Genomic DNA, 27390 nt, shown 5'->3' on the forward strand with positions numbered 1-27390 from the left:
GCTTCCTTTTGGTCTTGTCACACCTGCAAGCCTGTACATGACACTAAGTACTTCTTTAGGCATCTGAATCTCTCACCTAGACTTAGAACTCGGTTACAAATACTAAATATTCTAGTGCTAAATATTATGGTAAAAGTCAGCTGACATGCCCACCTTCCAAAAATTTTTTGGTATCCCACCTAAATATTTGTATTCTCATACAGTAAATAACAGGTGGTTTAAGTATTTTCCTACTAAGGAAATATATAATCTCAGTGGATGTCTTGGAGCTATTCTGTTTTTGCCTTCTTTAAGAGTCTGTGTATTCCTACTAGTGGGGATGTTTTTCTTGCAAAATTTCCACTATTCACAAAATATCACCCTGAAGTTCACATACCATGTTCCTCAGTTGTTAAGTGTTATAGACAGTCCTTCAAATCAAAGATATAACAAGCTGTTGGCAGGGATTATAAAGTCTGTTTTTTATCAGTAAGTATCCAAATTATTACATTACTTTGAAGTTAACTTTTTAATTTTTAGTTGCAGTCAGCCCAGGAATTTCAAATTGTTCTGTTTAACCAGCACAGGGCTGTTGATCAGTGAGTGCTGGATGGAAATGCATACCCAGAGAATTCTAGCACTGTAACAGCCAATAAAAGAAAAATTGGGCTGGCTAAGATGCATTTGGTTTTTTTTCTAGAAAGATATTTACCAACAAACTATTTCTATTAATTTTATCTTCTTTCACAGAGCCTTTGTTCTTCCAATTATTAGAGTAATATTATGTTTTAACTATTGTACTGTTAGTCTGGTTTTTGTGTGTTGAGGTTTTTTTAAGCTAACCATTGAGCTACTTAAAAGTAATGGGGAACAAGCTTATCATTACCAATTAAATGCTTTTAAGAGATGCTTCACAAAGGATGGCAAGAATGATGAAATTCCTCTCTTATTCCTGTAGGTTTGTGATGACTTGGTGCAGCTTCTAAGGTAAACAATCATGTGCAGGGTCTCTTTTGAATGGAACGGAGTACCTGAGGCTAGAATGGTTTCATTGTAAAAACTGAAGAGAAAAAATAAAAAGAGAATCAGGAACCAAAAATATGAATCCAGAAAATGACAGAACTGACACCTTTTTGGATTCCATTTAAGTGGGCAGTTGCTTCCCGTGCTCCATATTGGAAGTTGGTGGTTATTGTATCTGTTATTACCTGCTTCCGCTTTGTAAATTCAAGGCTAAAACTGTAGCAACATTAATTTTGAAAATATACTCCAGGCATTACTTATTTCTCAAGTCACTCCACTGAAAACAGCTAAAATGCATCTGTTTCAGTGGAGAAAGGATAAAGAGTACTCCCCAATACATTGGCTCTAGTTGCCAGTTGAACACAGCCTTTGAATAGTGGCGTTTGTGTTGATTGCAAGAATTACAGAACTTATAATTGAACCCATAGTTTTGGTAATGGACTGATGATGACAATTCAGAACTGGCAGTTTGACAGATCCAAACTAGATATTACTTTTCCCTTTCTCCTTCCATCAAATACTAAATAGTCTTTGTATTGTCCTTATGCAAATGTTTTAAATTACATGTCCATCAGGTTTCTGTCACAGCAATGAAAGCAAGCTGGTATTACATGGCCTGAGTTTGTTTGCGAATGCATAGAAGAACATGTTACTTGAATTTTCTCATGTGGTAGTAGGGCACTATATATACATTCTTTTATTATTATTACCATGTTTTGTTCTGTCTGAATAGTTGCTGTTCCAGGTCAGGCCACCACTTTAAACATATATTTAGAAATTCTCTAGCCAGTATGATCACGGTTCCAGGTTTTACTAATAATAAGTATATTTAAGAAATTGGATTCTTTTGTAAATACCTTGGCAGAATAGTTGAAAAGGAAGGTAGAGAGAGAAAGAATATCATTGACCTTGAGTGTTTCCATCTCTCTTCTAAGTGGACCTATTATGCATTATCAGTTTTCCCAGCCTTCTCTTTCCTCAGAAATTAAGTTATATTAGCTTAATGGGTATCAACTGCTATGTCTTAAAGCTTTAACTTGCATTTTCCTAGACTTTTGACTTCCAGTGATGTTAACTGCTGGAAGTTTGGCTATGAGTGAATATCATTACCAATGGCACCGTGGGTACTACTTGTCTGCCCTCCTAGTTTTGTTAGGATTTGTCAAAAAGCACAAGTATACCTTCTACACCTTTTGGTGTAGTATTTTATTTGTTTGCAAGGCAGCTTGTTTTATGTGTAATGTTTCCTGTGAGTCTCAAAGTAACTATGAAATCATGATGAACCAGCCAGCTAATGCAGAGTCATGCAAGAGCTGAGTGACTTGTTTAGGTTCCTGTTTTGAAAGGATTTGTTCCAATATGAAAGTCCAGGCAGGTTTTTTTTGTCTCTGGTGACCGACGTTGTAGCTGCATCTACAAAGGTCTTCTTGAGTACAGCTGTTGGCATGACTGCAGCACCAGAGAATCTACTAAGACCTGTAAAACTCAGTAAAATCTACTGAAGCAGGTGAGTTAATACCTGGTGGGTTAGTCTGAGCAGAGCTCCAGGCTATCACATCCAGTCTGTGATATCTGTGGGAATTCTGGGTTTTGAGCAGTCTGAACCATTCCTTCATACACCAAGCCACTTGTCCCACTCTTTTTTTTTTTTTTATTTTTATCAATTATATTGAGGGTGTCTCTCACAAGGTGCTGTGAAATGCAGCATTAATACAATACTTGGTATTTTGATGAAGAGAACAATGTATACATGTGGCATTAAGGGAATGACAAGCTTTATTGGATCATCAAGAAAAGTGTTTTGCAACTGATGAGCTGTCAAATTTTGTCTCATGTACGTTTATTGCTTTTAGTAGTGCCTATTTCAGTGGCAGTTTCAGCTATAATCACAGTGCTTCTTGCAACAAAAACAAGGATTCACGTTTCCTGGTATTTTCGAAGAAAATTGAAAAGCAGTACTGCTACTTGCCAGATCTGATAAGGAGGAAGCACCTCTGAAATTATGCTTTTTCTAGCAAGTTTCATATAAAAGAGTTATTTTCCATCTCATTTAGTAGTGTAATAGCAATTATTTCTTTTTGTTAGGATGAAGAACTATGATGCCTTTGGAAAGATTTTAGAAGACCTGTCAAATATGTATCAAATTCCAGGAAACAGGTTGCAGCTAGTTTTTACTTGAAAAGCTTTTAAGATCAGTAGCCTTGTGTTTGTTTACTTACTAAAATAATACATTGTCTTCTCTCTCTCCCAGTGAAATGAAAGCTAAGGGATATCTTGCTTTGCAGGCCCTTGAAAAAGACCTTTATTCAATGTCTCTTCTGGACAGGTAACTTAAAGTCTGTCCCTTTACCTCCACCTCCACCCCTTCATTTCACTAAAGAACAAGTTAACTGATCTAATTATATAGATATGGAACGCTGAGTTTTCTCCCACTGGAAAGCTGGAAGCCTTTCTGCAGTTTGTCAACACCAGGCATGGCAAACAAGATCTACTGAACTCCTGTGCTTTATCTAAGACTTTCTGGGAAACTGGTTGGTTGCAGAGCTTGGGTGTGTGTGCATGTGACCACCCACTGGGAGCAAACAGTGAATCTGAAAGTCAGCTGTCATGTTTAGATTGCCCTGTGGCAGAAGTAAAATATACCTTTTGGGGTCCTGCTGTTTAGGTGTCTCAATTTGTGCTCAGGTTTTAGATCAGGAGTTGTGGATGCCCTCCTTCCTTTTCTCATTTCTCCTTTCAAAGAATAGGATTACAGTGGATGGGGAACAGATTTTTCTAAAGCCTTGTAATTGTACAAGGTTTTTCATTCCTTTCAGAAAATCAGAATTGAGGGCAATGTTTTCCTTCTGGATTTTTGAAGTATCTTTTCTGATATTTTGCCTATTAAGTACTCTTGGCAGGTATAGCCTTCTTGAAACACACTCTTGGTTTATTTTTGCACACTGTTCCCTTATGAAGCATAATAACACTGTGAACTAATATACTGTATCCTTGCTGGTCACTGATCTCAGTAAGTATTATTTAAGAGTTAAATAGATTGTTTGCCCCATCTGCAATGCAGAGCTTTAGTACACAGCTATGTAAATGTATGGCTGTATGTATTCAGCTATATGAACACATTTGAGGTTAGAGACTGGTTCTGTTTTAGTTTATCCAGGTTATCTCCTCATTCTTTGCTTAACCAATTACCACTAACACTTTTGACCCCCTTCATTTCTGGTAAATAGCACATCAAAGTGCAACATGAAACAGTTCAGATACAGGGTTGAAACTGGAAGTCCAAGTACTAGAAGTAATGTGTAATTGGAATGATGGTGTTTGGAAGATGTCATAACAAATGGAGACACAATCCACTTGCAAGAAAGCATCATCTCCCTTTGATTAAGAATACAAATTATGGTTTACGTTAGCCTAGCTAGCACTGCAACTCAGGAAACACTAATCAAGATGTGTTTTGAACTAGAACACAGGATGTAAACAGAGTTACTGAAATACTTCATGGGAAAGTAGGACACCTGGTGCCAAGAACCAGAGGTGATTTTTTTCTTTTTCTCCCTCTTTTCCCTTTTCCAAATTCAAAGGATTGTAATTAAAAAACCCTACTGAGTTGATCTTTGTTTACAGGAAAGATCCACTATTATAAATAAAACCTGCTGTAGAGACTTATTGTGCCTGTATTCTCAGATAATGTACACACATACAGAAGGAGAAAATACAAGGAGGCCAGGTGGTTTATCAGCTGCTGCAACATTGACTTTGCAGCAGCCTAAAAGCAAAGCCAGCAATATTCTGAGGTTAGGTGGGAAACCACAGTTTAGAGTAACCATGAGATGACAGCAGCAGTAACTGAGAGAATGCTCTGGTTGCCTAAAAGGCAAATATAGCCAGTTGATAAGTTTTTTGGCTCACCTGCAGTGTCAGAAGTGAGCTTTAACCATGAACGTGTTATAGTTCAGAAAAGTATTTCTAATACATGTTGCCACTATTCTGTTGTACAGTTTGTGTCCCTTATGCAAGTAGTGCAACTTTCCCTTTTATTTTGGAGTACTCACTGAAAGCTAGAAGTTCAGCTAATATTTTTAAGGCTGAACAACAGGCTATTGTGCAAGAGAAATTAACTTAATCTGATGATTTCAAAGATATCTGATGATTTATACATGGAGGATTTAGCTCTTTTATGCTAAGAAAATCCTGTGATTTGAACATAAATTGTAATTAGAGATGTACTCTTACGAGGAATCCCCTCTGCCCATCTACAGTGTTGTTTTTTTTCACCTTTGTTTCAAGGTATTTAACGTATTTCCTCTGACCTTTGTAGTAAACATTATTTTTCTTTTTTTATTCCTCAGGAACTCCTATGAACATTGAATTTTACATTTCTCCCTATCAAATTTTGGAAGCAGAACTAAATCCTGGTAAAGCTAGAAAAGCAGAATAATGAAACTAAGAAATAAAATTCTAATTTAGTAGAACTGTTTATAAGATGCACTTTAGCACAATTTTAGTGTCTATCAGGAAACTACTTTCCATTTCTTGGATATTGACTCAAATTGTAGTGATATCCCACAATAAACTGCCTAATTCAGCATGAAAATAACCGGTGATGTTTTTGATCTGTTTCATAGTGTGTCTCAAAAGAAGCTATTGCTGCTGTCATCTTTGGGCAACTCTGGCTTTTTGGGTGTGGTCTGTGCAGACCACAGACTTCTCTCTGCCTGCATCGCTGTGGCTGTCAGTTGGACCTGACTTTCAAGGACCTTGCATGTTTTGCATGCATAGGATTAATCTACACTGAAAAGAGGAAAATAATGCAATTCTCTTTCTCCCTCAGGTTCCCAGGTTTGTGGAACAAAAACAGTTGTAACTATTGAAGGCACTGATATGCTCCACAAACTTCCTCTTTCTCCACTGATTGTAGATCCTCAATCTGGAGAGGACAGGTGAGGCTCTGGACTTTTCTCAGTACAGAAATGGATTTACAAGTCATCAGCGCTAACTTCAGCATAATTTAGATTTCGCCTCTGCTAAAACAGGCAGCTCTGTTTTATTGATTGCATTATGTTCCATAGCTAAACCCTCTATAATCTGTAGTTTCTACAGTTTTCCCAAATGGACTTTAAAGGTATTGCGTTCATATTTAACTGTGTCAGTTGCATTGAACTGTGGATTTTGAAGCCAGAGCAAGCCACTGGAACAATATTACCTAACTTCCTAGTATTCAACAATCAACTCCTTCATAGTTTCAGAGCAAAGAAAGCATATATTGAAAGATACTACACCTAAAATATACAAAATAGTTTGTTGTCCCACTGTGGGTATTGATACCTTATTTCTCTCTATCTCAGTGCTGGCTGGAGGGAATGTCTGAAGTAACTTTCCAAAATAAAACACATTGGAATGATTTATAGCAAACATCACTCAGTTTCAGGTGTCTCATTTTTTCTTTCTGCCAGTTTTCACATTAAGCATGTTTTAATATGTTAAAGTTGCATTTATAAAGCAAAACTTTTCTCAAGTCAGAAGTCTGGACTATAATAGACTGCTAGGGACCTGATAGTGGCCTTGCACTAAGAGTTCTTGGTATGGCAATTTCTGTAGAAAAACTTTCATTATGACAATTTTTTTTCCCAGCAACCCTGCTTTTTTGCAACTGACTGATGAACTCAGCATGGATTTGCCAGCTCTTTTTGTGCTGAAGTTTCATCAGCCTGTTCCTATGTCCTCATCCAGTATTGAAGATATACACAGGCTCACAGGCATGTTATAACTGTTTTTTAAGACTAAGTACTTCTGTGCGTTGCTTATTTGCTGTTTATTGCCCAGTGTTAATGTTGCAAGAGGAAAAAGTTGTTTTTGGGGCAGAACACAGTCTGTCTTATCAGCTGAAGTGTAACATTTTAGCAACCAGTGCAAAGCTCAAAAGTTCTAAGAAAGACGTGACAGTTACGGACAAAGCTGTTAAAACACCCTACCTCAAATTCCCAATAGCAAAAAAAGGGGAATAAGAAAAGAGATCAATGGTTTTGTCTTTTCAAAACATTGCTTCTGTTTTTAATATTAGCTTTCATAACCTACAGTCATAACCTAATTGATAATAAAAAAATTACCTGGTTTCAGGAATTCAGATTTCTGGCTTGAAACTAGCTCCGCTGTATGAGCTAATTGTTTGGTCTGCTCTAAAAGACAAATGCAGTGAAGACTTGTCTACAAATGAATCTTGTTTCTTTGTGGTGAGTATAGTGGGCATTTGACACACACTGTGCTGTTGTGCAAAACATGTATACTGAATTATATTTCCCCATAAACAAGCAATGTAGACTTACCAGAACCCAAGAGTATTTAAGTGCTCTTTAGGAAATAGTTCAAGTAATTATGAAACAATATTAGATCCTTTCGAGTAAGTGAGTTTCTCATCCTTGTTAATGAAACACTGTGTACTTGGCTCCTGAAGTCACACTGATTTGTCTGTGTGTAACCTAAATGTTTATTCTTCTAAAAATTGCTCAGAACTTTATCATTAATGCCTTAAAAAGAAAGAAACTTATTGACTGGTGTGAGGAGCAAGTCCCAAGAAGGTACTTACCTAGATTTTTGAAGGTCTTTATCATGCTGTATGTCACACTGTTTTAACAAATGAGATTTCTTAATTAGATAGCACTGAGTATACTGATTTCTTTTAAAGGGATTGGCAGGAAGAAAACTATAAAGTGTTAAACCAGTGATGTCAATTGCTGTCTAGAGACAAGGTTGTTTAACTGAAGAAGGCTTCCCTTTTAATAACTCCATTATTAAAAATAGTCAATTAGGCTGCATTAGATGTAAAATTTTAGAATAGAAAATGGTAGCTGAGATGCCTTCTGCCAGACTTACGTACAGGGCAACTACAAGACAATCTTCAAAGATCTACTTTTTTGTTTGCTAGGTAACATTAATTTTGCAGATCATGGCAACAAAAGAAGAGGGTACTTTTTTTCTGTTCCACTAGCAGTGTTAGCAGACCCCATTGTCTACTTAGTTCTTGGACTTTGAGGTGGTAGTACAGAAGGTAGTAGTAAGTTTACACTAGGCTAAAGTAATGTTTGGCAAAGCTCTTATCTGTAAAACTGGTAAGATTAAATTAATCTTTCACTTCTATTAGATACACATGAAAGGCCCTTTAACTTTTCAGAAATTCCCTAGAATATTAGTACTTGCTGGGAGATTGTTTTACTTCTGAGTTTAAATATTTTATTTCTAGAATAAATTACAAAATTGCACTCTAACCTTGAAATAAGTGTAGGGGAAATCCTTTTGCTCCACGAACACACGAGGAAAAGCTCTTTTATTCTGCTCTTCAGTTTTTCTTAATGTAGACCCTGCTAATTAACAGCCCTGCCCTGTTCTTAAGGCGATAGGTCCCATTTGGCATCTTGAAGTAGATAACACAATATTGCATTTCTAACTTTGTCAAAGAATCACTGTCAATGTGGACAGGTGGCAAATTTTTCTTACTATCACTTCCTCCTCTACCAATGAATCATCAGGAGATATTCCAGCAAAACATGCTTCTCCAAAGAAAGTAGAAGTGATGGAGGGAGGAACAACGTATGATGTCCAAAAGAGATTTCAGGCAAAACTGCTATCCTTTTTGTGCAACAATAATACTATGGTATTATTGTGAGAGTAAATCTTGGTTGATAGAACATATTCTATCACATTTCTATTTCTGTTGTTGTAGAATATAACAGTGTTTATTATTATTATTATTTAGTGTTTATTATTATTGTTATTCCAACTGTTATAGAATATTTTCTATTTTCTCTAACATTTCTATAGCCTACAGGGCTCTTAAAAATAGTTGGAAGGATTGATGGTACTTGAACTCCTGACCACTTGGCTCTAGGTATATTCACCTAATTTGAATGTGTTTGGGAGGGACAGTGGATCTCATTTAGCTTCCTTATCTAAGCATTATATTTCTACTGAAATGCATAGACATGATGGACATGTAAGAAATGTATATTTCAAAATTATTATTGTTGTCAGATTTTGCAGTTGCCTGTTAACATCAAACTTTACTTTCCTGTTTTCAGTGCCTGAAATATCACCATATTTGTTCCTTAGTCTCTTCCAGATTGCCCAAAGCACTGCTACTTCATAAACAAAGGCTCAGAAAAATCAGATTTAGCAGGAGCCTTGGTCAGAAAAATCCCATTTAGCCATCCAAACTGTGTGCCTGGTGTAATAGAGATTCTTCGACATCAAGTGGCATATAACACTCTTATTAGCAGCTGTGTCTCTGACAAGCATATAAATGAAGGTAAATTGTGTGGTTGGAAGTGATGGCAGAGTATTAGAGAGAAACTAGGTTCTAAGCTGGGTGTTAACAGATTTTTCTGCTCCCTTGCCAAAACTGTCATTACTTATGAAGTATTGTAAATGATAAAAAAATTCTTAACACTGTGTTGCATTTTTTTCCTTTTTTTTTTTTTACTATCTCCTAGGCCTGACACATCTATAACAATAAACTAAGCTGTCAAAGTAATGAATAATTAGATTCTACTGCATCAGTATTTTTTAAATTCTGGCATATGTTTCAGCCAAACAGCATCCAGATTCAATGGGTGGATATCACTAAACAGTAATTTTATTTCTAGATGATTCAGAACTGCTTTACTTTGAAGTGGTACCACACAGGAACACCAGCTTTTGTGTCTTTTTCCTTCATCCTGTGAAAGAGAATTTAGCCTGTGGTATGTGTGGAATAATTGATACTGTCCTCTTTACTCAGCTGGCAAGGGACTTGGTTCTGTCTAGGCTCTTGCACTATGCTTCTCAGTAACAAGTACATTCTAAAGGCCACTCTCAATGGTGTGCAGGCCATGAAAAACAGAGTTGCACCTGTGTATAAACTGCTTACTAAAAGGTATTCCGAACCCAGAATAAAACAGAAAGCAAATGAAAATATTCAAATCCTGTTTTGTCTTGGCCTGCATTTAATTAATAAATGGTAACTTCTATTTGTGATTTAAATGTATTCAGAAAAAGCATGTCATGCAAATGTATTGCTGCAAACCTCTGTCCACTGACTTCAGTCTTACGTCTCTTCGAGCATCAAAATAAAAGGATGGGTTTCAATGTTTGTAATTATTTCAAAACAAGCATTTTTTGTTCTGTTCCTTCTTAGTGATGATTGATGTTATAACCTCCAGAGAAGTCCACTGTCACCTTCACTTAAATCCTCAAGATCCAGCTCTAGGTTGTAGTGATGATTTCATAGCAAGAGCTGTGAAGAGGTAAGTAGTTTTATTTTATTTCATAACAGTTGGAATGAACATCAGGTGTCCATTTAATGGAAATACCACGCGTGTTCATAATGCCATACACTCAGCAACTGGAAAACTTCACTCAAGGAAAAGGTTGTAATACAGTAATAGGAATAAGTTACTTCACAGTCTTAAGTATCTCTTTCAAAAATTTTAAACATTAATAGTGATGAAGTGTTTCTAGTAGAAAGCACATGGGAGCAAGGAAAGACTTGAATGAAGAGTTTCATCGTTTATGCTTTTCCCTTTTGTAAATATGCTTTTCTGAAGACACTAGCTGATGACAGTCTAATGACTAGTATAACTTAGAACAGCATGGAAAGGTCTTTTTACACATCTACCTAATAGCAAACAGTGCTTCTTTTCAGAAAAAAATGCCATAAGTATGCATACGACTATTATCTGTTTGATAACAAGATCAATGTAGGCTGGATTTTGAACCCAACTTTAAACTAGGTAGTATTTAATTGGAATCATGTTAAGAGTGGGGAAAAAACCTCCTTCACTGTAGACAGTGTTTTAGAAAAGATATGCTCTCTACCTGTCCTATACAAAACATGAAATTACAAAACTCAGCAAGAATGAATATATTTCAACATTATTAGTTTAGGTTTTCATCAGAAGCACCCTTATGACTTTTTTTCTGACCAAACCCTCCCACTCTTTCAATTTGCACCACTAAGTTCAAAGATCCAGCACTGTATTTGTTTCTGGTGCAGCACATGTAGTTTATGTTGTGGTTACAGTGTAACACCTGGTTTTATGAGGCAAAAAGATGCAAAGAGGTAGAGCTGTTTTTCATTCTGGTGTCAGCCACAGTTTAAAAAACAGAAGTACTTTAAAGAATGGATGCAGTCTGCATTAGTGACTAATGTGTCATTTCCTTCTTCAGCTGCATGTCAGTCCCAGTTGTCATGAGAGCTATTTTCAGGAATGCTGCCAAGGTGAAAGCTGATAGCAAAACACAAGATATGGATGTAGACACAAAACAACCACATGAACTGCCATCTGAGCAAATTACAGATTCTAATAGTCTCAAAGAAAGCCCTTCTGTGGCTGGTCAGCATGATTTGGTAGTGACAAATAAGCCAAGTATTACAGACAGCACAGAAGAAAATCTCTCCACAGCCAAACTGGAAACTCTGGGTGATAACATGGAAAAAAGTAACCTCTCATCACGAACAGAAACTTTGTGCAGAGTGGAGGAAAATTAATTCCATAGCTAGTGTAGAAGCTGTTATGATAGACAAATAAAATCTATTGTTTGATAAGCAAAAAGAAAGTCTACTTAGTAATTTGTGAAAGGTGTTTCCTCTTTGCAAACTATTAAATATGTAGAAGTAATACCCTTGAATTTGCATTTTTAACCATTCAAATTTGGAAAGTCTAACACTACTGTAGTAACCTTTATTCTACCGCAATATGGAAGAAATCTCTGTTTAACATACATGATACAGTCTATAACACACACATGCACTTGTAGAAAAGTAATGTTTATCCATGGCAACATTATGCTAAATAAATGGAGAAAAAGTTACTTGAATAATTTTGTACAGACAATTAATGCAGACAGCCCTATTTGTCCACTATTTCAGAAACAGGTTCAGTAACACTCTTAACTGCAGTTTTGTTTACCCCTAAAGCAGAAGAGGTACTGAATGGCAACCAAACTTACGCTCTACCACCTCTGTGACAGGATAACAGTGTCTTTAGTAAGAAAGCTGTAAACTCAGGTTCTGAAAATCAAGTAATTTTTGCCTTAGTTTTTTTCTGGCCTCAAAGTATGAAAGTGTTTTGTGGGGGTTTTTTGGATTGTTTTTTTTTCTGCAAGTATAGTCAAGCTGACTGTTCAAAATTTTAGTTTGTCTCTGTCTAGACTTGCTTTGTCTCAGATCTGAAGGAGGGTTACAAGCAACTTAAAATAAGCAAACTCTTAACTTACTATAAAACAGTTTAATTAGTGTAAAATAGAGAGACATTCACCAAGCAAAAACTTCATGAACAGAGCAGTTTACAGCTACAGTTAAGACAAGCAATAAGAAAATGAGTCAAATATGGAATGCTGGCACAGAAATACAAAGTGGTCAGGAATACGCATGTGTTGGCTGATGTGTTTCTAAGAGGTGGTGAATAAGCCTGGCTTCCTTGAAGAGTTTGAGAAAAACATTATGGGAATGTGGGAAAGAGTTCAGGCTTGAGGGACTGGCAAAAGAAATACAAAAATAACATGAGGATGTTCATTAGACTGGAAGCATGTTTAATGTGGTCTGACAGGGTAAGAGTCTAAAACGTGGAAGTGTCAGTAATTCTGAATTTGAGAAAAATAGTGTATTTTCAGCAAAACAAAATAAATAGACTTGTACAAGGAGGAAAAAATAGTTTTTAACTGTGAAAATGCACTGTATAGTCGTTACAAAAGATAAGAGGAAGAATTTGACAAAAGCTGAAAAATTCCTGTATTTTATATAATGACGAGAGAGTCACAGCACTCTAGGAATCAGCAGCAAATCCTGTTCTATTTTGCATATATTTAGCATAGCAGCAGCAGCAGCTTATTCTGCAAGAGTTGCTTGTCCATAGCACTAGACATTTATTCTTTAGATAGCAGAGGGAACCAATTTAGAGGGGCTATTTAATGGACCCGCTTTATTTCCAAATTCCTGCCAAGGGAAGGTGACAGTGAAATGAGAGCTTCTGATGCAGAACAGAAACATGTTTAGTAACTGTTTGGAGAGCTTTAAGTGTCACTGCCCCTTTCTGTCAATGTTACCTTAAGATTAAAAGTGAGGGGTCTTGCCAGGAGCCAAAAGCATAGTGAAGATTTACAGAAATTACTTTTACTGGAAAGTATCAGATTTTCCTAAAACAAAGTGATGCATTGGCCCGTACATGGTGCACAAAGGGAGAAGCAAAACTAGTTGAGATAATTTTAAGTACCATGAGACAGAAAAACTAATGTTTCAGTTGCTGGACATGATGGAGTATATCCAATGATAAGCCCAGTTGCTCTACCAGCCAAACAGTCTGCTTTTTAACCCAAGCAAGCGTTGACCTTTCAGGATTTGTGCAGAGGTTTGCCTTGCTGCACCCAGACTGCAAGGAACCAGCCTTACTATTATTTCTACAGATGTTTTCACCAGAGCTGCCACCATCCTCTTGTTTTCCATCTTTAACTTCCTTGTACTCTGTCCCAGCTGAAGCTGTGTGATTAAGGTCCATGTCTTCAACAGAGTCTAAAACATGTCTAAGATGTGGCTGTTCTTCAGTAGAATTCAGATACTTAAGCACATCTTCTTCATGCTTTCCAACCACATCAAGAAGATTAGTTATCTTACTTAAAGCAGAATCATGTCCATTAAAACGACACCAGGATAAGAGAGCACTGAAAAGTGAACAAAACCAAAAGTGATTATATGTATCTACACAGACCTCCAATTGGCGAAGGCAGAAAACAATGTGCCAAGATATCAATGCTATATAAGTGTACATGTACATTTTATGGATAATTCAAGCAGTAGAATTAAGTATTAAGCTTAAAGATGAAGATTCAGTTAATTTTGGAAGAGCAACTGAAGGAGGTTTTTCAAGAATGATTACTCTACACCCAGGTAGGCAATTCCCTGTATTCAAGACCTGAGAATTCTCAGGTTCCTCACTTTGGGCAGTTTTACAATGCACTTGTTTTTTTAAATTAAAACAAACAAAAGGTTGCATGCATGTTCCTTCATACACACTCTCCACATGCACTTGACCTTAAGGAGTTTGTAACCTACTTCAGGGTTCCTTTGAACTGGCCACATGTAATCATCAGCTCGGCACCGTGTCTGTAACCTTGATTAAAGCCTTTCTGGAGTGCAAGTTCTTTCCCAGCCTCAACTCCATCCCTATAGCCTTCCTATAATAAGAGAAGTGAAACAGGTTGTTCACAAGATGACAAATTGGACCTATGACAAACGCATAACAATAAAAAAAGTTTAAACATGTATTCAATCTCTTAAATAACAGCTTCTAGATCTGAACATCCCTCACAGCTACATACCCATTGCCAAACCAAAACACACCTTTTGCAATGCATGGTGATTTACTGACTGTAAGGTCCAGTTCTCTTTCAAAAGTATCCCCAGAAGATCAAAAAATAGGGAAAGTATTCTTAGAAAAATAAAAAAAAATAAGACATCTGCAAGAAAGCATGATTGCTTTTATGATGACCAAGTTCTTTACGAAAAATTCATTTAAGAATACCACATCTAGACTTCTTTTTTCTATCTAAAAAATAAACAGGCTGCCCAAGTAGTACTTGGCAGAGTACTCTCCTGTCTGTAATCCATCTACCTGTTCTTCCAAAACTAATTGTTGAGCATTGCTCTTTTATTTGCTAGATCTCACTCAATTCAACAGTTATACCAGAAAAAAAGATGGTGATGGACTGAGTCACATATAAGTACACATAATATTTTAACTGCTTTTTGTAAGAAACAGTTAATGATTGTAATGCAAATTAATTTCTTTATGTTCTAATCACATTAAGATATAGCACAGAATAATTTTTAATTTTTTTCACACCAAAATTGCAAGTTGTAAGAGTGAAAACTCCCATTTGCTGGGAGAAAACTGGTGGCCCTGCAAGAAAAACAGTCAGGAACACAAATACTTGTGGTTTTTTTTTGGTTTTTGCCCAACATACTCTAACTTCCACAACACTTTATGATTTTGCAGTTTCTACTCACAAACATCAGAGGGATTTGTGTAAGAATACTAAACAGCCCCTTAAGAAAGCCAGTCTTTTCAAGGGACTCGTATGCAGGAAACTTCCTTGGACAGTAATACACCAGCTCTGCTGTAATAACCTTCTTCATGAACAGTCTATGCAACAGCTTCTTTCCATGTTCTTCAGCCAAATGCTGCTCACCCGTGAGTGAGCAGATGAGCCCTACTGGCCCCACTCTGAATCACAATGTATCTGTTGAACTAACCTGTTTTATGTACTTGTTTTGTTCCCTGTAGAACTCCATGGAGCAAGGGCTGTGAAAAGCAACTTTCATAAAATGCATTTTCACTTGAATGAATCAACCAAAGAACTACACAGACCACAATGCCCAATTGTGGTTGCATGTGGAGTCTCACATCTTACAATCTGACTGATGAATAAACTCTACTTAAATGCCCAAGCATCTCATATTTCTTTATTAGCACTGTTCAGCTGTGTTGGCCCTACATTTACTAGGGGTATACCTACACATACAAAGCAAATAGCTTGCATCACAATTCAGCACTGCCTTTTATAAATGCATGTGCTCATGCACAGGGATCCAATGTCTTTTGGTAAAACAGTACTTTGCTGTGATGACTACTAAGAAGAGTTTCCCTAAATTCCTGCTACATTTTCCTGATATTGAGAAGAAACTAAGCCACAATAACTTTTAAGCAGCCACTCTTACTTTTCCCTTTAAATCATCCATATGTATATCAAGGTATGTCTCAGTAAATCTAAAATGGCTAAAAAGACTATTAAATCATTTTTATAGAAATACCTTCAATCTTTTTTTCATGGTGCTGTTCCATTCCTTCTGTAGTAGATACATCTCATCTGCATCTTCATCAAATATATCCTCATTGGATCGGCTGACTGCAGCTTGAACCCAGGACATGACAGCAGTGTCCTATGACCTCTGTTTATGTGGTAAAAAAAACCACTGAAAAATTCTCAGAAGTCCCTCTGGTGAAGTGCCAGATTAGAAGTACAGGCAAAAAGTGTGAGTTCTGAAGAGAAGCCAGGTATGAAGCTGATTATTCAACCTGTACATGAAAACTTGGTGCTGTTTGCCACTGGGGTGCATCTGTCAAGACAGATCATCACTCATGAAGCAACTTCTGAGATTTATGAGAGCAATTAAGAGAGTTTCTTCCCATCTTATGGAAGTGACGCACATATGCACTTATGGCATACATATATGCCAAGTTAACATTCCTAAATACTGCTGGGACACAGACAGCTGGGTGCCAACAGCAGCTGATGAACAGCCCCTTCAGCCTCCCTGTGGTGCCCTAAGTTACACACACAGGTATGCACACAGGTTATACGTATATACACATTTCTCTATGTTTGTATATTGTACATACACAATTACCTACACATAGGTAATTACGTACAGAGTCAGTAACTGGAAAGGACTCTAACCTTTGATTTGCAGTTTTCTGGTTATGCCAAATACTTAACAGTCTTATAAATCTTGAACAGTCCTTTATATTTTGAATAAAGAATTAGCAAGTCCTACTGCAGGGGAAAGAAGAAGCTTTCGGATTATTTCGTCTTTTCCAATGAAGCAAACCTCGAGAAGCCTCTCACAACTAATTCATTTATACAGTTGGAAATTTTTATAATCCACAGACGCTGCTCCTTGCGGAGGAGGGAACCGAGGGCCCTGGGACACAACGGGCTGGAGTCCCGCGGGCGCACCCCGCCGTCCCCACATCCCGCCCAGACCTCGGCGGAACTCACAGGCCTCGGCCAGGCCCCGACCCGCCATTTCACGGCCGAGCAGGTGCCCAGCTCCCCAGAAGCGGCCGCGCTGCGAGGAGCCTTCCTTCTCCCCCGCCCGGCGGCAGATGCAGCCCTCCCTTCGCCTCGCCTCTCCGCGCCGCTCACGCAGGCCCCGCCGGCCGCATGGCCGCTCACCTCAGTCCCTCACCGCGGCCGCCAGGGCACCTCGCCCCCTCTCTGCTCATCTTTACTGAGGGCCAACGAGCGCCGCTGCCGCCGGAAGCAGTCGGGCAGCGGCAACCATGTTGGACAGGGGCCAGCTCCGCGGAGCCCGCAGGAGAACAGCCGTCATCTTGGCCAGCAGTGCTCTGACGTCAGAGCCCAAGCAGACACTAGCGGCGCCATGTTTAGTGAGGGCGCAGCCCCCTCCCGGAGGCGGGACAGGGCGGCTCGCTGGGCGCGCCCGGGTTTGGTCGCTGCGGGATCTGAGTGCCGGAGGGGAGGAGAGCCTGCCGCTTCCGTGATGTCCCCTCCAGCTCTCAGGAGAGAGCGGAGTGTGACTGCCCCCGGCGTCCCACAGCGCCGTGAGACCAGCCCCGGAGGGATCGCGTTCCCCAGGGCACGGAGGTTTCGTCTTCTTCAGTCATAAGCGGTGGAATTTTTAAAAAAATCTGCCTTGGCTTCAGAATTCTCAAGGACTTTATGTGAGGCGTACCCTTACGCTATTCTCTGTAAGATCTAGGTACTACAATGATAAATCTTTTTAATATGAAAGGCGCCAGCACGAGTGAAGTGTTGCATTGTTCACTTGGACTAGAGAAAACATCCCGTTAACGTAAATACAGCAGAATAAATAAACACATCATAAGCACAACGGTGTTTGTGCATACTGCACTTGGCTTATGAGCATGAGTTCAAAGTCAGTTAATCTTCATACAATACACAAAACTTGAATTCAAGTTACGTGTTTCTCCAGAGCCTGCTGCAGTAAATGCCCTGTGTGCTGAGAGCTCTGCGGGCCCTGAGAGGCAGAACACCAGGGAGGCCGATTCCTCATGGGACAACACACCCCACAGCCACTGGTGACATTCCTTACAACAGGGCTAGGGACACTGCCATGGACAACCAACTGCAGAGCCTATCTGCACACTGCAAGTACCGAGAGATGAACAATGGTGATGGTGTGCTGGTCTCTCATTTCCCTCCTCCCTGCTGCTTTGCAAAAGCCTGTCCTCCTGCCTGTGACCCTTCTTGGATGCTCACTGATGGTTTCATGCTCAGGTATGAGTGGCCAAGTAACCCAAATCTGTCTAGAGATGGATATGTCGGGGGACAAAATGACACTGGTGCCTCTGGATAGCCAAAAATGCATATCTGTTTCTGAGCAGTTACTATACATGTCCATGACTACTGATTTCCTAGACCAGTTCTGTCACTTCCGCCTCCTGCCTACCATTTTTTTAAACTGGTAACAATACTGAGTATATGCACAATGCACAGTCACAGAAAACCATTCTGGCAACAGAAACTTCTGAGCCCTCATGACTGGTCATGATGACACTGCTAAACTTGGGTTAATCTTTTGCTTGTTGTCTTCTACTCTGTCTCCTCAGCCTTTTGCTCTTCTGGAAAACATACAGAGGTCATGGCTCGGGGAAGCTGTAAGTTTCCCAGATTCACACTATCTCAGTTTAAATGTCTTACATTTAGCAAAGTTGATCATTCCAAACAGATGTTCAAGACGAGTCTTTATAATCATGAGAAACAATGAAGAAAGCTTTCTCTTATTAGTTGTGTGTGAATAATTAGGTGAATCATATTGCATACACGGAACAACATTGTTGGGACAGACTTGAAGACAAGTTGATTGCGTGCTGATGGCCTTGACAGGACTGTTGGCAGGGTTGAGGGTGAGGTGTGGTGCCTCAGAGTGTGGATGTTTTCCACACCTGTGTGTTTTATGGTGACACTTTGTAAAGACACATGCCGAAAGATCAAAACAGGAGAGCAATATTTCACAGGCTAAAACCCAACAGTTTTGCACGATGAAGAAAAGTTACCTGAAATGGTGAAAAACAAAAAAGTAGTTGACTTGTGACCTATTGTAAAGTTTGTCGTTACCATATCTAAGATTAAAAACTGTCTAATTTTAGGCTTATGGTACCTATTATACCAAAGGTACTTCTGGGACACAGACATGCCTGGCTCAGCAGTTACTCCCTGCATACCTGATGCTCTGGGAAGAGGTTCCAGAGGGGTCAGTACACAGTCATAGATTAGTCATAGCTTAGATTGCCAGAGATCATTACAAAGGAATTCTGTCTGCTTTCCTTTAGCATTAAGGTTTGCCATTAAGCAATCACCCACGAGTGATCTCCATAAGTGAAATGTGTGAGCATAGGGTCACAGGCTGCTCCTGTACACCTTTTTTACTGCACATAATGGCTCAGATAATGCATTGCTCCCATTCAGATCGTTATTATACAACCTTGTCTCTCAAACACAAATGGATGGCAGCAGCCAATGGATTTTGTCATAATGCACAAAGGCACTTCAAGATTTCAGGCTTTTTTGAAGGGTAGTTGATTACCATGGTCAGGACTTGCATACAGGCCACTCTGTGGGGCAGGATGCTTTCATTCTCACTAGAGCAATTTCTGTTGCTGTGTGCTGTTGTCCCTGGCAGAGTCGATCTAAAGCTTGTGAAAGGCCTGGGGCACAGGACTATTCACACTCTTCTTGAGTCATGCAAACCTTATGGACTGACAGAGCTATGTTTCATTGTCTCTAATTTTGGAAGTAATATAATCCTTTTAAGAAATCACGGCTCTTAAATGGTATTTGGATAAATTTCAAGAACACTTACATTACTGTTTATTTGTTGTTTTATATAGTAAACAAGATAAAAACATAATGAAAGAGAGTAAGCATTTGAAATGTGAGGAGAATGGAAACACTCAATATTTAATAAAGACAGTATATGCATTGTCACCAAACATTGCACAGTGTTTCTAAAAAAACCTTAAAAATGCATATTCTGCCTAAGGTCAGGTCTTCTTCCAGGTGTGTGGTTCTACCGCCTTATCAAATTCTAGGCTGTTTTCCTTGAATGTTGTGAATCACAGGTCACTGGTAGGACTGCCTACAACAGCATCAAGAAAGACATACTCATGCTCACATGCAGTCAATGTCTCTGTCCTGATCTTGGCTCTCTGCATTTTTTCTTCATGCAAGGGATGTTGGGGTTGTGTGTTGCTGGCTGAATATTGCAATAATAATACAGTGACCTCCAGTGTGTAAATCCTTTGCTTCCAGGCCTACCACAGAGAAGGAAACAGTGAGCTAACAGGTTAAGTGAAAGTCATAGGCTTAATGAGGTTTCAAATATTGCAGCTCACGACACAGGAGACTGTAATGACCCTAAATCAAACAAAAGGGTTAAAATAAACTTCTAGGATCAATGATTTTGACCAGGGCATGGTAACAAACATACACTTCTGTGTTTTCCTGTAATATCTCTCATTCAGGATATTAAGACAATTTACTACTATAGCCTTGTCACCCTCTTCTGATGAAGGTAAGTAATACATAAGAATTACTTCCCTGCTTTTGTGAAATCACTTCTCTCTTCTTTAATAACATACAATAATATTACACAACACTTTGGGTCCAAATGTCTCATTTAATGTTAGAAGAAAATGGAAGAATATGGAAAAGAGATAGAAAGTTGTGAATATATCAAGGGTAAATGTCTAACATTCACTTTAAAGCACCACAGGAATCTTAATAATCTTTTTACCATTACTTCTTACTCAGTTTTTTTCAAGGGAGATGATAGTTTTCTGCCTCTTCCTTCACCCATATTACCAGAGCACAGAACTTTGATAATTAAATATTAAAACAGAGCAGTTTTCTTACTTACAGAGTCATTACCATTTCAGATCCTGGAAAAGAACCTTTCCTGTCTATTCCATGAACTACCAGCAGTTGGTCTTGAATTGTAAGTGGAAGTGGTTAAGAAAACGAGTAATGTTTTCCCCCCCTCTGCTTTCTCCAGGCTTTTTTAGAACGTTCTCAGGGTTTGCAGTCTTAAGAAGTGTACACTGCACTGTTGCATACTAAACAGACCAACAGGTACAGTTTATTTACACTAAAACAGTTCTCCTCTGTCATTTTCCTTGGTTTGGGTCTCAAAAGAGTGAAATTTGTTGTCCCCAGAAATAATCCACATTTTCATTCTGGAACTTTGACAACAACTCTACCATTGCAGAAAGGATGGAATGGCTGAGATCAAAATGAGCTATATGCACATCTCAGCTCAAAATTAATGTTGACAGAACAGAGTGTAGTACGGGACTACACTATTATTTTTATAATATACAACAGAGGAGCAAGGAAGGAATATTCCGAATTGTCTTCAATCCGTCAACATTGAGCTTTTCACAGTGTGAAATGCCATGTGAACAGAAAGAGGTTATGTCAGTAAAGACAAGCAAATGTAATAAGTTCTACAAGTTAGTTGTGTAACTGAATCAGGTGTCTATTGAAATTGTAATATTAGGGATGAGTCTGACTGGTTTGGTATCATCAATAAATCAGGATCCCATAGCTTTCTGACTCAGATATCCTTGAATAATATTTTTCTATCTTATTGGTTACATTTTATGATACAGAGCTGCCTTTTTTGTTTGTATAATAATTGATCATAATGTAGGCAAATATTTACAGTAAATGCAATTGTTCCAAGGAAAATGCTTGCTTACTGATTTCCACAGTGAATTGCATCTCTATTCAATGTCACACAGACTTTTTGTCACACTTGTGTTTCTTCAACGGGAGAGAAATGCCAACTTTTTCCTTTTGGCTAAGAGATGAATTGCCCTCTCTTTTTTTTCCCTTGTGTAAACTCAGGCAAATGATGAAAAACTGCAGCAATAGCAGCTGTACAATGCTGATCCAATTGTCTAAAGTGAAATAGAACTGCTAGAAGGCATAAAGCTTGTGGAGTGCACTGATTTCCTTGGCACCTGGAACCACGAGAAAACAATTGTTTCGGTGGCTATGCACGGTTTCTGAAAGGCTGAGGTTATGACAAGAGTAGTTAAATGGTGGCTTTGAGTTGCATGTGGATTGTGAACAATTCCAGTACAGCATGTGTGCTGTACCTGCAGTGTATAATTGGTTGTTTGGCTGTGCTAGCACAAAGGTTGCTTGGCAATTCACATTCTCAGCTGAGGAAGAAGGTGAGCTGGCATTGCAGGACTTCTGGGGACCCAGCTATACACTGGGGATGTCTCCCTTCTGCAGGGAGCTACAGCCCTCTACACAGACATTGTCACCTGTAAAAGGATACCTGAGCTGCCTGAGGATGGCCCTGGTAGCTGACACAAAGCAATTGTCCAGGACAGTGTATTGTTGGACATGGGAAAATGTTCATCATAGAATCATAGAATATTCTGAGTTAGAAGGGACACACAAGGATCATCGAGTCCGCCTCCTGGCCCTGCACAGGACAGCCCAACAATCCCACCATGTGCCTGAGCATTGTCCAAACTCTCCTTGAGCTCCATCAGTTCAGAGCAGAATGTGATGTCAACCAAAGAAAAACAAATGCACTTGGTAGTTGGTGAGATTTCAATAGAAGTTGAAGTATATGCCCCTTTATGGAAATACTTGAAGTATTTGTCCCTTTTTACCTTAAAACTGCTGCTGCAGCCAGGTGGGGTGTTAGGCATTACTGCACCGTCTCTGGTAGGGCAGCTGGGCAGTGACATTCCCTTCTCCTGGCTCCTCAAATGTGGTTTTACCGCTTCCCTGGGTTACTTTCTCAGACCTGCAAGTATACAGATATGCTCCTCTTTCACAATTATCATCTGTGTCAGAGGAAGGTGCTGTCTTCAGTAGCAGGTGCAGGTGCCATGCAGCTGAACGAACAGGGACTTTGGCATCTAAACAAGATGAACCGTTGCATGGGCATGTCTTGAACGTTACTCACTAGTCTGGAAGAGGCTGAACAAGGCTACTCATAGCTACTCCAAATTTATTTCACAAGACTTAACTATATACATTTACATGAAGTTACCTGCCTATACTTTGCCAGGAACAAATGCAGTTAATTTGACCCAACAATCCACCATGTAAAGAAGTAACATTAGGTACTTTTTTCATTGAATTGTTGTGATCAGTATCTGTCACCCTGACTTGGGCTGAGAAGCACATGGCTATTCAGATAGTTACTGATTTCTGTGGGTTTGCACTCAGGATGACACAGTTCTCAGCTTGCAGGATCACAGAGAAGGTGAACTTTCTCATCAGATTTTCTGCAGCAGAAGGCTTGCTAGGTTTTTAAGAAAAACCTAAGAAACATCAGTGGTCATGTTACAAGCTCAGGCCCCAACTTTAGAGTAAAATCATGATACATTTTAGCTCATCCAAAAACTGCAGTGAGTGGTTCTATGAGATACACCAGGCAGGCTTGGCTCATATTTTAAATAGCAATACAGAGCTTCAAAGTTCTTCAAAGTATTAGAAAAAAAGGGCTGCAAACTCTACTTCCTTTTTGTGAAATGAGGTCACATCTTCTGCAAAACTGTGTGTTGTATTTTACCACTGACTCAATGTAGCAACCAACTAATCGTGACTAAACAATTTTACAAGTAGCACAACAATTATATAAGCAAAACCAGAATGAATTCAGCACCACCTGAAGACTGGGAATAAAATTCCAGGTCAACATGACAGGCACATGAGATGAGTTACAGGAGATGAAATGTAAGGGAAACTGATGTGAGGCAATTTGTGCAGAGAGATGGCAAAAAGCTCTCTATAGAAATGGGCTACTTCATTTTATTTCTTCCTAAACCTAGATTCCAGTCATTTCTCTTTCTAATTCCCATACAGATATCAATTCCTCTGAGGAACCTATCTCACTGCAATAGCTTTGTTCCAATAGGTCAACTCGTGTGAAAAATACATCTCAAAACAGTAACTGTGTTATAATTTTAATTATATAGCAATTCCAAACCGATCACATTGTTTATTTCAAGGTTTCAAAGTCTTACCTGTCTGTGGAATATTAATATCAAGGTCCATTCCTGTTATTTATAAACATGGTATAAACTGAAATTAACTGTCAATTCTGTTCCCAGAACTCTATAAAAATTGCACACTTAGAGTACTGTTTGGAATAATGTAACTAATTAAAACTTTTATTTTTGTGAATTATCATATTCCATGGTTGGCAAAATAATTTCCAGTTTATTAAAGAGATTGCAATTTAATAATTTGACCAAGGAAAATCTGCAGGTCCTCTGAGAATCATCTTAGCACATGTGGAATAGTTGCCTTTTTTTTTTCTAGCAAGAAAGAGTGTATAATGCTGAGGGTTACATTTTATCCTCATGCAATATTAGCTTCTCAGAATGTATTAAGACATAAGATGGTATAGTCTGTGGTTACTTGAGAACATAAAACCTTGCCTTCTGTCATTCCTATGCCCATATCCCTGTGCAATGCTTACAGCTTCTTTTCAGAAGCTAAAACAATAGAGACAAACCTTGTTTCCTGATTGACTGATGGGGTAATGAAAAGTATTAGTAGTCCTTACAAACACCATTGATTTTTATTTTTTTTTAAATCTCAAATATTGACACCTTATCTTTGTATTTGAAACAAGTGTTTGACTGTTTGATGTATTAAATGTAGGTAGGCATGTACACTCTGATACCTGTGAGCATTATCTGCAGACTCTGAGGAGCTCACGAGCATATTTCAAATTCACTTCAACAAGGGCACCAGGCAATGTTATAAGGATTTCGTAAAAATCCATCCCTTAGAATCTTGCAAGTAATTTCTTGGATATCCTACAGCCTGGCCTTCATAGAGCTTTCAACACCTGGTTGAGTGGCTGCATGTGTGTGAAGCTGCCAATATTCTCTCTTTCTCTGGGCTCTGGAATTTACTGTTGCAATAAAACAGAAGCATTCCCTTGCATACTAAACTGAAGTGGCTATGAAGAACAACTGCTGAAAGACCTCATTTATTTCATGGTTTCAGTTTAATTGACATCAGCATTCAGTCCTTTCTACTAGCCTATTCATTGTCTCCCTCTCCTGGAGGTTCAGTCTGGATTCAGTGTACAGCAAATTCATTACTGAACTGCAGCACCTTCTCTCTCTGAAAGGAAAGGGAAAGAAGAAATCACCCTATAATTAAAAGAAAAGCAACTTTTCTCTTTTAAGTTTTGGGTAGTTCCCATAATACCCACAGCAAGTAACCCATACCACTTCCTGCATCTCCCAGTCTAAGACTGTTGAGGGAGAATATGTTAAGAGGATATTTATCTGTCTCTCTGACTCCAAATAACCAGTGCCAGAGGCAGCTTAATACAAATATTTCTGAATAATTCATGGAATGATTGATGGGCAAAAAATATTGCAAACAACGTCTTTTGGGCATATTATTTAATCAGCAGCAATAAAACTGTTCTTTTTGTAAAGAACATGAATAATTTATTTTAGTACTAAGAGATGAGAATTCCTATAATGCTTGATTTTTGAGAATGATCCAACCAACTCTAATCAGAGACTGGGAAACATGAACATGAGTGGTACGCAGTGTGCAAATACGTGGGCAATGATGAGAGGAAAATTATGAAGGGTCACCGTTCCTTCCACAAGAATGGGGACCAAAAGGTGTTTGAAATTAGGATAAAAGAACTGGTGTGCATAAAATAAAGAGAGCAGAAAGGCAGATTTGGCTTGCCTCACTTGAGGAAATAACAGCAAATATTACCTGTATTGAATGGGAGGGCATAGAACATGAAATGTAGCCTCCAGATAAATGCAATTTTATGGGGAAGTGTTGGGGTACAGAAGTTATTTTTTAATACTGAACACACAATGATCCTAATGCTCTTTTTAGCATAGTGCAGACTGTGTGGGAAAACGGTCCTCCAAAACCTGGCATTTGGTATGTCTCTCCTGTTCATGGAACAAATCCTCTATAGCTATCTCTGACATTTATATGATAGTAGTTGTTACTTGTGGGGATCACGTAGCCTTTCAGCTCAGTTGTGGTAGGGATGGTGTTGTGGAATAAGATGATTATTAACTCTAGGAAAACCACTAAGAAACTATTATTTTATTCTGCACTTACAGCTTCCCACATTTCTAAAACATGTCAGAAACATGTTAGGGATTCTGCCAGTGGGATTTCACAGCAGATGCCACATTAATGCTACAGATTATACCAGCATGGGGGCTTCTGGTGAGAGCGGAGACATTTGTAAGATGAAGCATGTTCGATGTGACTTCTGTAGCTGAGATCTTAGAAAAGGCCCTAATGCCCCACATTACCACTGGCTAAATGGAAAGACAGTATTGACAACTACTGTGGGCTTGGATTCCACATTGGCATCTGGTTAGGAATCAGTAGATTCAAAGTAGCTGAACCCAGTCAAAAAGTGAGGTAGACGGTAGATGTTCTGTTTCTACTCAGTTCAGTGAAAACTCCACAAAAGAATATGGCGTAATAAACACTTGAAGAAAAGCACCAAGATCAGTGTTTACAGAGCCATTGTGCTGTCCACTCTCTTGTATGGTTCCGAATCATGGGTCATCTGCCGCCACCACCTGCGTCTCTTAGAATGCTCACATCAACGCTGTCTCCATACAATCCTAAACATCCACTGGTCAGATTATGTGACCAATACATCTGTTCTAGAACAAGCAGCAGTCACAAGTATTGAGGCCATGTTGCTGAGAACACAGCTGCGATGGGCAGGGCACGTCTCCAGGATGAAGGACCACCACCTCCCTAAGATCTTGCTCTATGGTGAACTTGCCACCGGCTGCCGCATGAGAGGAGCCCCGAAGAGAAGATACAAGGACTCCCTGAAACAACATCTCAGCCTTGGCCATATTGATCAACATAACTGGTCTACTCTGGCCTCCAATTGGGAGGCCTGGAGACACACCATCTATAACGCTGCTGATGCTTTTGAGAAAGCACACAGGATCACCCTCGAGGAGAAAAGACAACGCAGAAAGAACCGTGCCTTGCAGAATGTACCATCTAAGGAGTCCTTCTGCTGTGCCTTTTGCAATCAGACGTGTCTATCTCGTATTGGCTTCATTAGCCACCAGCGTGCCTGTAACAAATGTGGGTAGAGCCTTCCCAAATCTTCATTCGTGAAGCCCAGCCATGATATGATGATATGACTCAGTTCAGTGGACATTCGTTAAGTATTTAGTCCTTAAAATAAAAAAGAAGAAAAGTAGAAGTACTTTGTAAAAATATCTACAGAATCTAAAGTCCTGCAAAAGAACACTCTGCTACTAAATTATGTAAGAGTTTGTATTACTCGTTCATTAAATATCAATAAATAATTAAAAAAATTCTATAATTTCAAATGCTACTGAAATTATATCCATTCCCCTGGGTTTTGTTGTTACTGATTTTATTTTTTTTTTGGTATACGCTTGTAAGGGGAGTTCTATGGGCTTTCTTCAGTTTAAACTCTTGATTTAAAAGTTTTCCTTTGCATTCGTTAGCTTTAATAGAAAATGGAAGAACAGTAGATAGTGAATCATAATTTGACAT

The 27390-nt window shown here is 38.8% G+C and overlaps 2 protein-coding genes across 15 annotated transcripts in view; one reads left to right on the forward strand and one right to left on the reverse strand.

Annotated features, from left to right (window-relative positions):
• LOC113953098 (mediator of RNA polymerase II transcription subunit 1-like) overlaps positions 1 to 17656 on the forward strand; it is a 33088-nt gene extending 15432 nt beyond the window's left edge. For 4 of the 13 annotated variants that reach the window (XM_027655863.1, XM_027655862.1, XM_027655858.1 and 1 more), the window contains 12 exons: positions 938 to 966; positions 3088 to 3159; positions 3254 to 3328; positions 4466 to 4536; positions 5352 to 5417; positions 5834 to 5942; positions 6634 to 6758; positions 7120 to 7232; positions 9106 to 9301; positions 9639 to 9734; positions 10169 to 10277; positions 16696 to 17656. In XM_027655863.1, coding sequence (XP_027511664.1) covers positions 938 to 966; positions 3088 to 3159; positions 3254 to 3328; positions 4466 to 4536; positions 5352 to 5417; positions 5834 to 5942; positions 6634 to 6758; positions 7120 to 7232; positions 9106 to 9301; positions 9639 to 9734; positions 10169 to 10277; positions 16696 to 17437 — 1803 coding nt within the window. In that variant the 3' untranslated portion in view covers positions 17438 to 17656. Of the gene's footprint in view, positions 1 to 937; positions 967 to 3087; positions 3160 to 3253; positions 3329 to 4465; positions 4537 to 5351; positions 5418 to 5833; positions 5943 to 6633; positions 6759 to 7119; positions 7233 to 9105; positions 9302 to 9638; positions 9735 to 10168; positions 10278 to 11199; positions 11585 to 16695 lie in introns of those variants that run through there. The other 9 variants (XM_027655866.1, XM_027655856.1, XM_027655854.1 and 6 more) reach the window with 9 other exon arrangements.
• On the reverse strand, positions 10269 to 17080 carry YAE1 (YAE1, ABCE1 maturation factor). Of its 2 annotated transcripts, XM_027655876.1 has the most exons (5): positions 16984 to 17080; positions 15839 to 16144; positions 14081 to 14202; positions 13422 to 13689; positions 10269 to 10402 (listed from the first exon to the last, which is right to left on the reverse strand). In XM_027655876.1, exons 2-5 carry the CDS (start codon positions 15953 to 15955, stop codon positions 10331 to 10333), a joined length of 579 nt encoding a protein of 192 aa, XP_027511677.1. In that variant the 5' UTR covers positions 15956 to 16144; positions 16984 to 17080; the 3' UTR covers positions 10269 to 10330. The 2 variants fall into 2 exon arrangements, with proteins under 2 accessions (XP_027511677.1, XP_027511676.1); XM_027655875.1 differs by lacking the exon at positions 10269 to 10402 and having other exon boundaries at positions 12241 to 13689.
• Positions 17657 to 27390: the final 9734 nt, after the last annotated feature.

Source organism: Corapipo altera, unplaced genomic scaffold (genome assembly GCF_003945725.1).
Source record: "Corapipo altera isolate COAL_440 unplaced genomic scaffold, ASM394572v1 59, whole genome shotgun sequence".
NCBI classification, from domain to species: Eukaryota; Metazoa; Chordata; class Aves; order Passeriformes; family Pipridae; genus Corapipo; species Corapipo altera.

Coding starts and splice junctions, on each gene's coding strand:
- YAE1 (XM_027655875.1), bottom strand. CDS start 15,955: ATGTCCTGGGTTCAAGCTGCAGTCAGCCGATCCAATGAGGATATATTT. Junction 14,203..15,838: donor CCATGAAAAAAAGATTGAAG/GTATTTCTATAA, acceptor CTCTTATTATAG/GAAGGCTATAGGGATGGAGT. Junction 13,690..14,080: donor CAGTTCAAAGGAACCCTGAA/GTAGGTTACAAA, acceptor TTCACTTTTCAG/TGCTCTCTTATCCTGGTGTC.